At 35.2% G+C, this 15923-nt stretch overlaps 3 protein-coding genes and 1 pseudogene across 4 annotated transcripts in view; 3 read left to right on the forward strand and 1 right to left on the reverse strand.

Moving 5' to 3' along the window:
* LOC128385627 (serine-rich adhesin for platelets-like) overlaps positions 1 to 6248 on the forward strand; it is a 29617-nt gene extending 23369 nt beyond the window's left edge. For both annotated transcript variants that reach the window (XM_053344513.1, XM_053344522.1), the window contains exon 4: positions 743 to 6248. In XM_053344513.1, coding sequence (XP_053200488.1) covers positions 743 to 5566 — 4824 coding nt within the window. In that variant the 3' untranslated portion in view covers positions 5567 to 6248. The remainder of the gene's footprint in view (positions 1 to 742) is intronic.
* A 607-nt stretch (positions 6249 to 6855) lies between these two features.
* On the forward strand, positions 6856 to 9617 carry LOC128385639 (chitinase-3-like protein 1). Its single transcript, XM_053344536.1, has 5 exons — positions 6856 to 8182; positions 8267 to 8555; positions 8633 to 8745; positions 8811 to 8940; positions 9164 to 9617. The coding sequence occupies exons 1-5, from the start codon at positions 7116 to 7118 to the stop codon at positions 9614 to 9616; spliced, it is 2052 nt and encodes a 683-aa protein (XP_053200511.1). The 5' UTR covers positions 6856 to 7115; the 3' UTR covers position 9617.
* Positions 9362 to 12823, reverse strand: LOC128385661 (ankyrin-1-like). Its single transcript, XM_053344551.1, has 3 exons — positions 12365 to 12823; positions 11182 to 12294; positions 9362 to 10844 (listed from the first exon to the last, which is right to left on the reverse strand). The coding sequence occupies exons 2-3, from the start codon at positions 11606 to 11608 to the stop codon at positions 10057 to 10059; spliced, it is 1215 nt and encodes a 404-aa protein (XP_053200526.1). The 5' UTR covers positions 11609 to 12294; positions 12365 to 12823; the 3' UTR covers positions 9362 to 10056.
* Positions 12824 to 13086: 263 nt separating this feature from the next.
* Positions 13087 to 15189, forward strand: LOC128385650 (cholinesterase-like; annotated as a pseudogene).
* Positions 15190 to 15923: the final 734 nt, after the last annotated feature.

Raw genomic sequence — 15923 nt, forward strand, 5'->3', positions numbered from 1 at the left:
TCTCATCCCTCATCCTCATCCTCATCCTTATTCTCACTCTTGATAACTATTACAATTTTCTTCCGTGAAAACTTCAGAAGACTGTCAACTATTTTTCTTCACTTTTCTTTTCATCATCATCTTTATCTTCATCATCATTCTCATCATCTTTTTCTGTCTCTTTCTTATATTCTCTGGATATTATTTCAACCATTTTAATCGTTTATCTATGAACTTTATATATTATTTTAAAAAGGTTTCCTTCCAGGTCGCCAACTCGCTATTTTTAGGGTCTCCCTCTCATCTTTGATGATAATCATGATGAAGATGAGGATGATGAAGATTCTTGGTGAATGATCTCTTTCTTTCTTACTTTCTTTCTGTCTTTTCATCTTTATAATTATCATTATCATCATGTTAGAATTGAGTTTTAACTATTTACTCTTGACTTGTGCCAGTCAAGTTACTAGAATTTTGATTTTCTCCTAATGATTAAGTTAAATTGTTGTTTACCACTAAATTAGTCTGTGTAATTGTTGATACCTAAATTGTTACTACGATATTAGGATAATTTGGTAAACAATTTATTTTAATTTGCCTTTTAGATGATATATCATTTACAATCATCTCTCTCTCTCTCAGCCAAATACACAATTTGATTGTTGTTTAGATTCTGATTGTAATCACAATTTAATTGCTACGATCACATTTCAATAATTTGCGATATTTATCTTGCTTTTTTTTATTGTTTTTCCATTTACAGGGTGATCAGCAGATTCCAAGACGACGAATTTCATCTCGAAATAAACGCGCCAATCGACGTAATACTATTCACGAAACTGGTAAATCGGCGACCACTGAGAGGCCGAAATCCTCGAGATATAATCGTGAGAGACGAAACTCAGATCCATCGTCTTTGAATCGTATTGATGAAAGTTGTCAAACTGAGCGAACTGAAGAGGCCATTTATTCAACTGGACGGATTGTAAGTTTAGGCCGAGAATCGGTGATCAAAAGACGATCATTTGGTGGAACTAAACTTGAATTTAGAGCTGAGGTTCATCGGGAAGACGATCGAAGTGACATTTTCAGTGGTTCCGTGATTACTGTTAAATCAATCGGTACAAGTTCATCAAGACTTGGACCTAATAATTTATCATCAATCACTGTCACTGGGAACAGTATCGGTGTGGGTCGATCACCAAGTTCGGCTAAAGATCCTTCCTCCTCGAGTCTTTTGACCTCTAGTGATGTTTCTGGTACAAGTGGAACTACAATTGTCGAAAAGCGGTTATCTTCAGCTTCCAATCAACAGCAACAACAAAGCAACGTTGAAGTGAAAAACTATCTGACCTCCGACGGAATTAAAATGAGAGAAGGATCAACGGCCAAAGGACCAGGTGATGATGGACGATCATCGAGCGGTAACTGGTCAGCTTCTAGTTCAACTCATGCATCCGTTGATTCAGATTCAATTGCGGGTAAATGTAGTACAGTAACTGGCGGGATTAGAACTCACCATCAGCATCTTCATCATCACCATCTACGAGGATCGAGTAACTGTCCACCTCCAGGTTCACCGTCTGGTTCATCTTTGGGTAAAGATTCCGTTCTGTCGGAAAGTTTAACCTTAACCACTCAACAAGACACCGATCGCGGCGGTTACACCGCTGGCGGAGATTCCAATGGTTATGTATCCGATACCTCAGCAATTTCATCTTCCTGTGCCCTGAGTCGATCAGACCAGCGACGTCCATCTGGCCTGGAAAAGAGTCGAGAAGAGACAAATTACAGTGCAATATGTGGTTCGAATGGTCAACCAGCGGTTGTCACTCGCTCGTCAAAATCTGGACTATTACCTTCATCTCTGAATCGATCATCATCTTCCCAACATTCTGAACACTCAACCAGCGGAAGATCAATTAAATTTGCTAATCGAGACTCAGAATCTTGGTTGAAATATTTTGACTGTTCAACGGAAACTTTAACACCCGAAATCATTACCACCGCTGCCAATGAAACCAACGGTACTAATAACGGCGTTTGTAAACAGAATCCAACTAAAATGATAAACGAATCACCTCATCATCTTCATCCTTATGCCTATCATCATATTCACCACCATAGGTCACCTTTACATCTTCCTCATCATCCTCATCACCCACACCATCAAAATGGTGCCAATGATTTTGCTCACATTGATGATGAAGTTGAATCGGTTTACTCTGTGGACACTGATGGTTATTATACTTCCATGCACACCGATTCTGGACTTTTCCGTGATGTTAAATCAACTGGTGTTGGACCTGTGAACGTTAGTGAGGGCCGAGGATCTTCCGTCGTCTCACCAAGTGATGAAAGTAACATTTTAACCTCACCGGGAACCTCTTGCAATGGTCGCCTTCGAGCATCATCAATCAGCTCAAACAGCACCATCGGCGATATGAGTCTAACCTCAATGTACTCGAAAACGGACACCGAAGCACCAGCTGAAGTAGCGTCAAGTGTAGCCTCACCCTCCATTTCCCCATCTCACCACCAACAAGTACTCAAAAGTAATAAAACCGATTCAACAAGCACCACTGCCACTGGTGCTATCAAGAAAACGAGTCCAGTGAAACCCGGAAGATCAACTAATAAAGCAAATTCAACCGCTGACCAGCCTCCACCATCTTCATCAGCGTCTTTAACGCTTTCATCGACAGCCAAGTGGACTAAACGAGTTGTCCCACCTCCACCTCCCGTTAGAATGTCCAGTATTCGTAAAAACAATTCGACCAACTCAAAGAACACCAATCAATTAGTTAACAGCAATACAATTAATTCACATTCAAAATCATCAGAATCTAATCTTTCCTCAGGTCAACCACAGTCGAAGTCCGTTTCTCCTCATGGAGAATACGATTATACCTCAATTCGATCTCAATCTCAACTATCTTCACTTTCGATTCGAGGCCATTCTGAATCAGAACAAAGTGATAAACTTGGTGAACGAGTTCGATCTAAAACTTGTATTGGTTCAACAGATTATCCATCTCTTTGTAATGTTACCTCTTCCTCTTCTTCCGGTTCTTCATCTTCCTCATCTGCCTCTTCCTCTTCGTCTTCTAAAATTGTCTCCTCTTCACCAGCGGCTTCTCGCTCTTCATCTGATAACTGTGATCATCTAAGTTCAAATGGTGCAAGTTCCGCCGATGAGAATCTCGAAAAGATCAATGAACAATCTGATAAACAAATTCTCCCAGTAACTAAAGAGAAACAAAAGAAATCGAAAAAATTGTTCGCTTCGTACAAACCATTCAAGATAAAAGAAATTTTCTCTTTTGGAACATTGAACAAAAAATCGAAAATCTCACCAGTGACCTCCGTTGATGATAGAAAAGGTTTCATGTCCTATGAGTCCATTTGTACCGATCCAAAGGGAGAATCAGCTACTACTCATTGTCCATCATCTCGTCGATCATCGGGCTGTGAATCGATCCCTGGTTACAACCAATCGAAAACTCTTAATGGTCAAAACTCGATAAGTGGAACTGACCTTTACAAGTCGCAATCTATTGAGAAAAATTTGGCCACTTTACGAAAAGTTGATTCCAATCCTTACCTTCCAAAGCCGATTACTGATCAAGGATTTTTCCAATCTTTACTAAGAACGGACTTTCGATCACGAAGTGAAGAGCAACTAGAAAATGATAAAAATCGTCGTACTTCAGGTCAAGAGATGGAAAAAGAACCAAAATCGACTAAAGAAGATCAACAATCAGCGAAAGTGACAGAATCACCAAGCCATGAGAAAGCCGAAATTATTGACAGTAAATCTGATGATAAGGTCGAAACCAACGATTCTAATTGTGTTAGGCCAAGTACATTGATCCTTCCGTACAAAATTAAACAGCAACAGGTCAAAGTGGAACTGGACTCTAATGGTCGACTATTGTATCCATCGAATTCACTTGGACGGCGACGTGATGATCATCCAATGGCCTATTTAGAAAGGACGAAAAAGATGGACGAAGAAAATGCCAAATGGTCAACATTACCGAAACCAAAGGTTGAAAATCAATATTTGATCGGTCAAAGATCAACACCAACAACGGCGACAACAACGATTGACAAATTAGCGCACAAAAATTGTACAAAATCTGTTGAAAAACAAAGCTCAGGATTAAACGAATCCATGAAAACATCACCAACAATGACCTCAGAAGATTTGAATAGATCAAATCAATCGTCATCCTCATCCTCATCATTCATTTCACCACCGCCAACACTGACCTCATCTTTGGGCCCATTATCATCGACACCTCGACGGCCCATTGCAAGGATACAATTACCTCAAGAATCAAATTCGACATCAAATACAACACCAACAACCGTTAGTCCATCAACTACCAGTGGACGTGTAGGTCCACCCACATTTCCTAAGCCTCGATTCAACATCTATCGGCACAGTTTTTCTGGCCTTGGGTCATTAGAACGTCGATCGGCCCAAGATGCTCTAAAGGTGAACATAAATTCAACATCTCCAGCTGATCAACCCACATCCGGTGATTTACCCTCACCAATAGGTTCATCTTTGATCAGCCCTGGAGCGGTGAAAAGTAAACTATCAACAAGTGACCTAATTTCATTGATTCACGATTCTAAGCGACGACTTGGCCAAAGGTCGGCAAACAGTTCGCCCTCACCAATAACATCGCCACAAAGTGAGCCCTTACCTTCACCGCCGAACCTTTTATCACCAAACCAACGGCGTAGTTGGTCATTTACCAAAGAGATGACCAATGGTTTTGACAATATGATACCTGGTGTTAACCAGGGAAATCAAGATGGACCAAGATGCCGACGGAGTTTATGCTCAGATCGATTAGGTCCAATGAGACCGACTTCGATTCACGATTTCAAAAAGTTAATCGCCGCCGCTCGTCCAGTTGGGTCAACACATAAGCCAACATTTTCAGCCAAAGATTTACTTCAAGCTGCTCCAATCTCAACAATATCATCGGTAAACAGCCCCAGGTCAAGGCCGTCGACACCTTTGACAACTTCACCAATTTCAATGACCAACAATCTGATAAATGAAATGTCCCAACCTCAACAACCAACACCTTCAACATTATCACCTACAATTGCATCATCACTCCCATCACCAAATTCATCAACACCCTCACCTCAATCATCCACAACCCCACCCACTGTCCACTCTCACCTGAAAGTACCTTTATCATCATCTCCTTCCCCAGTATCTTCATCATCTTCACCTTCAACACTTCGCGACTCTCGAACCCGAGTAATCAATGGACGAATCTACAGATCACCTTATCGACTCGAAGTGATGTGTCCACCAATCGAGGAAGATGATATCATGGAGGAAACAACAGTTAATCACAATAACAACAATCAAGCAATCAATTCATCATCAACAATCCCATTCCAAGTAACAAATGATTATAAAAATGGATTAACATTCATTGGATCAAAAGAGATTAAGAAACATCTAATCTCTTCCGGATTTTATCCTAATCCCTCATCAACAACAACACAACCACCAACACCCACAATCAAAGCAACATCAACTTGGGTTTAAACTTGTCAACAATTAACATGTGATAATCAATATCTCTCCTTAATAATTGTTATTAATTTAATTGCAATTAAAAGCAAACAATTTGGTTAAGCTTTTGCTTCCACTTTTGATGATTTAAAGCATCAAATCAGCTGATGAAGTTAATTAAGCTTAAATTGTTCAACCAAATGGTTTGATGAAAGACACAGAAGTTAAATTGTTATCACATTTAACAATTAAAGTTGATTGTGATTAACTATAAATTTAACGATGGCACTTGATTAATTGCAATTAATTAACTAACTACAAGGAAACGTATTAGATTATCATGTGAATATGACAACAATCAAGAAACAATTTATTATTACTGATTAAGAGATGCAGTTAATTGTTTCAAATGTTTAAATCTAAATTAAATGACAACAATCAGAATTGATTGTTGGAAAGTTGTAAATAAAATCAATCAGTTTTTATAACAAATCATGTTGTTGATTGAGTAGCCACTGGTCAAGCAACAATTAACTAAATTAAATCTGGTCAACTGAATGTAATAATTATAACATCAATTAACAAATTATCAAATTAATTTATAAATCAACAATTGAATCAACCTCTTGCAATGGTGACAACAAATTGTAATTAACTGCAAAAGCCATGAAAACAATTAAATCATCAATTCACAATTAAATTTTCATCATCATCATCAACTTTTTACAACAATTAATTATATTATTATAATATTGATCTTAATAGTAGTGATTAAAAAATGTATTCATATCAACAATTAGTTTAAATACTTAAGATTAAATTGCAAACAATAAACTGAATCAACTTTTTAATTTTTCCAATATGATGAAACAATTAATTGACAATCGATTGGTAATTAACATTAAAATGATAAATTAATTTAATCAGCTCGTGTCATTAAATTGTAATCATTATTGTTAATCAAGCAAATCTTAATTATTAACCAAATATTAGAAAGTGAATGTTTAATTGTCAGTGATTAACTTTAATAAAGTTAAACCTGGAAGTTACAGTTAGATTATATAATTAACAATAGCAATTAACGTGAATATTTTAATATTGATTGTTAATTGTCAATTAAGATAAAAATTGAATGAATCAAGAAAATTCAATTAATTAACTTCCTGGAGGATAAAATAAATCAATTGGGTGAATCAATTGAAACGAGACGATAGTTAATTGTTGATCATTTGATTTAATATTTAAAAATGATTATCAAACCGTTTCAGAAATAAATTAACAATTAAAGACAAAGGTGATTAATGAAAATCAAACAATCAATCAATCAGTCTAATAAAGATGATGGTGACAATAAGGATAACAGTTAATTGTATCATCAACTAATCAACACTTTTGAATTAAATCAACTTACAACAATCAGAACAGTTTCTTGATGATCATTGAACAATCAAGAACTTTGAAAACTTTTTGATAACTCAAACATTTACATAGTTAAATTTGATTTGATTCCCTTTTTTTGATTGTGATCAAAGTGAAAAGTGAAAAGTGTCAACAACAAGTGATTAGTTAATTGTTAACCATAATGGCGGCTCCATTTAGCACTTTATTATCGTTAATTGTGATGCATGGAATCTCAATGACCGTTTGGCGACATTTAATGAACACAACGATGCCATTTTCGGTTCGTTCAAATAACAATTTACCTCGATTCACTTTCCAATTGTCCAACACACTGACCCCACCCACTGGAGTGGACAATTTATTAACAACCTTATCACCTTTATCATCCTCATCATCTCCATCTTCATCCCATTCCCTTATTACATCAGGTTCATCATCTGCGTTTTCATCCTCATCTCCATCATCAGCTTACATTCAGCCAATAATTCAGCTTCATCCGATTCCAATTTCTTTGCCCTCTTTAACTGGATTACAAGGATTGACCGGACTAACGGGATTTCCGGCCTCAACTGGATCTAGTTCACCAATGATCTTGTTACCAATATCAGCGCGACCCCCTGAGAGTGCAAATCTAAATAGTATAATGACCGGTGGGTATCAGTTTAAAGGTCAACCCTCACATCAGCCATTGTTGACACTTTCACAAATACCCGCTGGTCAAGCAGTGGTCCAGGTTGCACCAACACTGGTCACTCAAGCATCCACTTTGAAACCAATTCGAGTCGCTGCTCCATTTAACTTTCTATCCTCCTCAATTAGTCCAACCGTTAGTCCAATTCGAGGTGTAATTAACCCTAAGGGTACATCAACTTATACTTATCGTGAGGTCAAACTAACTGGAGGTAAAAGTTCAACTTCCAATTCTAATGGTCACCATTCAATTGTTACCAAAAAAATGGGCCAATCAACTGGTCTACCAATTAAATTAATCAACTCAAATCAAAGTGATGAAATGGTTGATCTTAATTCAATTGTGTCCGATTCTGAGATGATTAATCTACAAGAGGATATTAAACAAAAAGGATTTAGATCAATTTGTTTTTATTTACTCGATAATCCGGATAAAGGGATAATCTTACCAGTTAATAAAATTGATCCAAAACTTTGTGATCAAATAACCGTTGGATTTGCCTACGTTGGACCAGATAATTTAATTTGGTTCCAAAATCCAGAAAACGATGTTAAAAGGTAAATTGTAACAATTATCAATCGATTAAATATTAATCCAATACAATTAACTAATCATTTGCATTTGTAAACTAACAAAAAAAGATTACAAGAATTGGCTTCATTGAAGACCAGAAATCCAAGTTTAAAAATCTTACTCTCCGTCCGAATGGGTCAATCTAAGGATAACTCAACAACAATAACAAAGATGACCAGTGGTCAATCAGCTGATGGTAATAATATACTGGCCACTGAAGAGATGAGGAATCGTTTTGTCCGATCGTTAATTGAGATCATTACACTTTACAAACTCGACGGTGTTGACTTTTTCAGGCTCCATCAAAACGAGACCAAATATCGGGAAACTAAAAGTGATCTGATCACATTATTAAAGGTAATTGACTAAATCAATTAATCAAACACTAATTTGCTTCCTATTAATATTAATTGTCACTTTCCATTGATTAACAGTTAACTCGCAAGGAGTGTTTAAGAAAAGGTAAACTGGAATCACTAATCACTGCCACAGTTTCCGGTCATCCAGATATCGCAACTAATTATTACAATATAACTGAATTGGTCAAGTGAGTTAATTGTTTATCTAAATTTTAAATTATCCTCTAATTAACTGGTTAATTATCCTTTACAGGAGTGTTGATTATTTAAACCTGTTAACCTTTGATTATCATTACTATTCCGAGGCTAAACCTTACACTGGACATCACAGTTTACTTTACCCAAGGGTCACTACTCATTCGGGTATTGATATTTCAAGTACAGTGAGTATTGATTAGCATCAACAATTAAATGTTTATTTTGATAACAATTAAGGATTAACATGATAATTATCGTATTGACAAACTTAATCATTAAATATATTGAATGTAACACAATTGATTTTAACAGATTGAGTTGTGAGATTGATTTGTTGAGACAGTTAATTGATTAATTATTTGTACTTTTTTGTTAAATGATTAATTAAATTGCTTTCGTTAATTGTAGGACGAAGTTTGTAAATTTTGGATGAAGCAAAAAATTCCCATTCGAAAGTTAATCTTGAGCGTTCCAACGTTTGCTCGAACCTTTAATTTGGCCTTTCCTTTTGGTCAAGGTTTTAATTCACCGAGTATTGGTCCAGGACTAGGTCAAGGTCAAATTAATTACACTCAAGTATGTTCTTTCATTAAAGACGGTGGAATCAGTGAGTTCGATGAGAAAGGTCAAGTTCCGTTTGCCCATCGAAACTATGATTGGATTTCCTATGAAAATGAACGAAGTCTCTCAATCAAATCAAGATATTCAGCCGCTCATCGACTCGGCGGTGTCATGACCTATGCTCTAAACTACGACGATTGGACTGGTAGTTGTCGGGAAGATGAGGCCAAAAACTTTCCCCTTCAAAAGGCCGTTTCGAGTACACTTAAGCTGGCTTCAGTGTCCACCTTTAAAAACTAACCCAAACCCAATAAATAACAATCAATGTTATCATATTAACTTTTTTTTAACTCTTTTTGCCTTAATTACAATATAATTTGTTAACAATAATAATACTAATTTTTTTTGTTATTTTCTTGATCATTAATTTTTTCATGTACAATTAACTCCCGGATGATATGCCATAAATTAATTTAACAAACACAACCAGCATTAAACTGATACAAAACATTAATCACCTTCAAGTTATTTGTTAATTGTTGTTGAAGTTAATTGTTGACGATTAGTATTGTTTGTTTTCATGCTGATATTTAACATTGGCCAATGTTTAATTGTTTCATTGTGATACTGCTGATTGTAGATGAGAACAATTTAAATTGAGTTATTTTTGTTGTGTTCAATTGTATTGATCGATTGACAATCAAGGATAAAGTCGCCGTCGAGTTGATTGTTAATTGTTATTAAAGATTATTGAATAACAGAAAGCTACGAATCGATGAAGGTATCAAAAGATGATTGGTAATCAATTGATCAGCTTTTCGAGAAAGAAATTGTCTCAATCTGATTCGACAAATTTTCGCAAGCGTTGGTACACTTGACGTCCATTCGTTGATTGTGTTGATAATTTGTCGATAATCATTTCCAGATCGGACTCTTAATTGTTGCCATGTTTGTTTATCAAGTTGAGGTTTCGCTCCAGCGGCAAGGATCAGTTTAACCAGGTCAATTTGTCCATAAACGGCAAGTCTATCCAACGGTGTTAGTCCGTTGTGTTTAATTTCCAGGTCAGCACCAGCACGAATTAACATCTCAACGAGTCGATGTTGATTATGAGAGATGGCTGAGTGAATAGCATTCTCACCGGAAACACTGAATTCGGAACAATCGATAAGTACATTGTGGTCAATTAGCTCTTTAACCGAGAGAGCACCTTCGAGATTTGTTTCACTTGACCTTCGAATAACATTGACCAAAGGTATTTGTCCAAAGTTATTCATATGATTTGGATTAGCACCAGAATCGAGTAACAATTTAATCAGATCATAATTAACACCAAGATATTGATTAAGAGATTCAAGTAAAGGTGTGTTTCCATTTTTATCGGTAACATTTACATTAGCTCCATAGGTTATCAATACTCTGGCACATTCGATACGATTATTAGAACATGAAATGGCCAAAGGGGTTCGATCATCAGAATCAGTCTTTTCTAATGGAGCTCCAGCCACAATTAACGCTTCAACAATATCTAAATGAGAATGGGAATAGATGATTAAGGAAAGAAAAACAATATATTAATAGAAACAAGTATATTAAAGGATTGATTAATGTTCTAAATGGAATAACATTCGAAAGAAAAAAAAAAGTTCTATCACTTTTGGAATATCGAAAATTCATCTTTCATCAATGAGATTTACCATTAAGAAATAAACAACAATCAATATAACACAGACACAGGAATTAAATCGTTAACGATAATTGATTGAATGAGATAATTAACCTTACACTGGTTATGCATTAAAAGAAATGAGCAATTAATAAATTGTGATAAACAAGAAAACAATAATAATGATAATGATAAATACCATGGGACTTTGTCTGAGCTGCTAAATGTAACGGAGTTGAACCATAGTTTGAAACGGAGGCCACATTGGCATGAGCTTTAATGAGCAAGTTAACGATTTCCAATGAGCCACCGAGAGCGGCAAGATGAAGTGGACTTGACCCGTTAACGAAACGTGTTACTGAGGCACCAAAGTTAATCAATAACTGGACCATTTGGGGATAATCCCGTTCGATGGCAATGGCCAAAGGTGAGGTACATTCATCGAGACAGGTAAACTCGTCGGGATCAAATCGACCACGATTTTCATCAAGAATTGTCTTGGCTAAGGTAACATTATTTTCACGAACTGAGGTCATAAATTTAACAATCAATTCCCATTGACTGATTGGATTAATTATCGAATCGTAGTGATAATTATTATTATTATTATTTGTTTCATTGGTCATTATTTGGATAAACGGTTGATTATCATCAAATGTATTTAGAGTAAACAATCAGCTGATTATTCAATTTACCTTACAAGTTATTGACTTAATGCTTTTTCCTGGTTAATCAAATGTAATCATGAATAATATCATGAAAATAATAATAATACATATTTACAATCATAATGGATAAATGATTCAATCATATTGACCAGATCTTTTTCATGATCATGGACGATGGTCAATGTTGAGTGATTACTATTATTATTATTATGCTTTTATCCAAAGGTGGACACACAAGGTAAGAGATGATGAAGGAAAACTAATGATGGCGATGATGATGATGATCCTGAAAATTCATGGAATCTGAATCTCTCTATAACCAATTAGATGTAAATATAAATACATGGAGTCCATTGAGTTAACCAGGAGCAAAAAGATTTCATCAGATTGATCACAAGGAAACAAAAAAGATTATTGATCTCAGGTAAGTAAAGGATCACAGGTAAGGTGAACTGAATGAGGAGAAAACCAAATGACACTTGAAGATCAAAACATTGTGAAGTCGAAAGGGAAATTGTAGAAAGAGAGAGATAAAATAGACAGAGATAGAAAGAGGAACCAGAAGTAACCCAAAAAAATAGAAAAAGAAAGAGAAAAGAAAGAGACAGAATGGAGAAAACAAATTGTAATTGTAATTGTGATTCCTAGTGAAAGAAAACAGAGAAAAACAATTAACTGATGATTGGAAATTCATTTGAAAGATTATCTTCTTACCTATCATGTAGATTTACTGGTGATTAATTATAATCGTTTTTCAGGATTGATTCATGAGAGACAATTGGATAATATTGATACAGAAGAGAAAAGAAAACATTCATTTTCCTTTTTTTCTCTCTCTCTTTTTCTTTTCGAATTAACCGAAAAACCAGAATTCAGAACATTTATCATGTTCTAGATTTTGAAATTCTTTTTTTCCTCCTTTTTGAATTTCGATTGTAAAAAAAAAAGTTTAATCAATCAAATTGGAAACATTGATAATCAATTAATCAGAATATCAACTGACCAAAAGCAGAAAAGGTTGACCATGAAAATGGAAACAAAATGTTAACTTTGTTAATGATTTAACTTTCGAATTGATTAGTTAATCAATTGGATTAAATTTTCGTTTTTCTTTTTTGGAAAATTTTAATTTAATCTTAATCCTGAAGAGATTAAATCAACTTTATTGAGAAAGGAAAAAAAATCAACAACTGACCAATAAGAAATTGAATTAAAACTGGACAATTAAAGTTCTGGTGATTCTATTGATTGTTAATTGTTTTGTTTTTATTTTGCTGAAATAATTAAATTGCTGTTAAGAATTGAAATCTGATAAATTGAATAAATTGTAAAACGAGATTCAAATTAATAAATCAATTTGATTGTATTGAAAAAATTGATGAGAAAACCATTTAATTGGTAAATTATTTCCTCTAATTATTGATAAATCCAGAGTTTTAATCCAACAATTAAACACCTATGATGCTAACATGGTGTAAATTGTTAAATCATATTTACTATTAACCAAATTATGACTAAGTTAATTTCAATGATTAGTTATCAACGTCAACCATTGGTACTTATATTGTTAACATTAGTGATTCAATTGATTAGTTTAATTAACTTGGTCAGTGGTCAGTCTGAAATTGGTGGAATTGATTTCAATTCAACTGACCCAAGGATTAACGATGATGTGAGTACAATTAGTGATGATTTAAGTGAGAAAATTAAACGAAAAGATGTCAATATTAGTAGTTCCAATGTCGATACTGTTGATAGTATCGATTTGGAAGATGTACCAAAAGTGATCTTACCTCAAGGTACCATCGAAGGTTACACTGAAACGGTCGAGAAGATTAAGGTCAAAGTTTTCAAGGGTATTCCTTATGCCGATCCACCAATTGAAGATCTTAGATTTCGTCCATCTCGATTGATAAGTAAGGTCAGTAATGAAACCTATTCGGCTAACGGGTATGGACCTAATTGTTGGGAACCTTTATTAGGTCCATTGGATGATATCCGACGAAGTGGTGGATTAATGGTCAGATCAGAGGATTGTCTTTATTTGAACATTTGGTCGCCGGTTGGTGTGAAAAATGAAACTGACCTACTACCGGTTATCGTTTATGTTCACGGAGGTGTACTTATTATGCATTCCGCTGCTGATGCGATGTGGACAGACGGCAGGTCACTCGCAGCGATTGGTAATGTTATCGTGGTCACTCTTAACTATCGATTGGGTACTTTGGGCTTCCTTTTTTCCGGTGATTCCGAGGCTCCCGGTAATCTTGGTATTACTGATCAGTTGACCGCTTTAAAGTGGATCAATAAAAATATCCAAGCTTTTGGCGGAGACCCGTCAAAGGTCACACTTTATGGTTTATCTTCTGGTGCTTTGACTGTTTCAATGCTTTTCCTTTCGGGTAAAACAAATGGACTCATTTCCGGATTGGTGGCTGATTCGGGTGGACCAAGTGTACTTTGGGTTGACACTAAGGAAGAAGCATTAAACCGACTTCAGGCCATCGCTATAAAGGTTGGATGTTACGTTCGTGGATCTAAAATGAACACTGGTCAAGTTGTACAATGTCTTCGCTCGAAACCCGCTCTTCTATTGACCACAGCAGCGATTGACCCAGAAACTTCACTTCTAACGGGAAATGGTGGTCGAGGTGGAGCCTTTTTCCCCACTCTCGAATCTGATCTCTTCCTCAATCATCATTACCAGAACTTTTTTCCGCTCGCCAATGGTCACCGTCGATTCCCATTTTAATCTGGATAGTGACCGATGAAGGTTTCGCTCCGGCCACTTACGGAAAATTTCCCAAACTGACTAATCCAACGGTTACAGGTTGTGCCCAACAATTAACAGCAACTCGATCAATACTCTTACCTGGTAAAAATAACGCAACCTACATAAATGACCTCATCAAAACCTATTGTAAAGGCTACGAAGCTGCACCAAGTTCCGCCATGTTGGAAAACTACAACACTCTCCTTGGTGATTGGTACCTTGTCTGTCCCAGTTACTATTTCGCTGATATTTTGGCCGCCGATCAACGGAATCCCGTTTATTTCGGTAAATTCACTTATTACAATGAAACCGTTTTAAAGAAATACCTTTCACCCGATTTTACCGGTGGAACCTACGGAGCGCGCCACGGGTTCGATAAACTTTACATGATGGGAATTCCATACACCAGGCCAGAAGATTTCACCAGTGCCGATAGAGGTCAAAGTTACCAATTGATCAGTATTTATTCACGTTTCGCCGCCACCGGTGACCCCGGATGGACATCATACCAAGTATTATCTTCCGGTCGGATTATCCCTTTCATGAGAGAGATTAACAGTTTAAAGGATATTAAATTCACTTCAATTACTCAGGACAGATTTAAATGTGACATTTGGAATGATATATTCTACAATTAAATCAACAATTAATTGAGAAAAAAAATCGACACTTGGTTAACCTTTAACAAGAAAAGGACAAATTTATGTTGCAATTTAAATGGAAAGAAAATGTTAATCAAAGACAATTAAAGATTATTATTAAGATTGATTATCTCACAATTAAGATACAATGATTAAGCCAATGGTTGGTGATTCTGAAACCAAGTTAATCAAGTGACCATTAACATTAATTGTCATTAATCATTCAAAAGTAATTAACTCACAAGTGATAATGGCAATTGGAAAATGAGAGATTAATTTAAATTGATAATCACTGTCAAGTCCAGTGGATTGAACAGTTAATCAACAATTTAGATGATTAAACATTTAGAAAATGAAGAAACAATTTAATGGAAAATTGAATAGTTAATTTAGATAATGATTTAATTTTCTGATAACAATTAACTTTGGGAATTGTGATTAATTTGAGTACTATGAACTTGAGTAAATCTATTGATTGTTTAACCATTTGATTTTATTATTACATTTAATTATTAACGTAAGTGGAAAGCTTTTAATATGATTAACAAACTTTACCATCAGTGAACTTGACAATTAGTTGATTGTTATTGTTAAACGAGAAAACCAATTAATCTATTGACCCTTTTAAATATAAATCACAATAATCGGGAAATTTATTAACTATGGTAATAGAATCAACAATCAACTCTAACCAATGATAAGAATAAATTTTTACTAAATTGCGATTCAATTTGTTTATTTGTAAATTGTTATTACGATTGAACAAACAATCAACTAATTACCATTACAATTAAACCATGATAATAATGAATGACGATGATGATTGATCAATGGGATTTATTGGTGAATTGGAAAGTCA

The sequence above is a fragment of the Panonychus citri genome, unplaced genomic scaffold (assembly GCF_014898815.1).
Source record: "Panonychus citri isolate SS breed McGregor unplaced genomic scaffold, ASM1489881v1 Contig00001, whole genome shotgun sequence".
Classification (NCBI taxonomy): domain Eukaryota; kingdom Metazoa; phylum Arthropoda; class Arachnida; order Trombidiformes; family Tetranychidae; genus Panonychus; species Panonychus citri.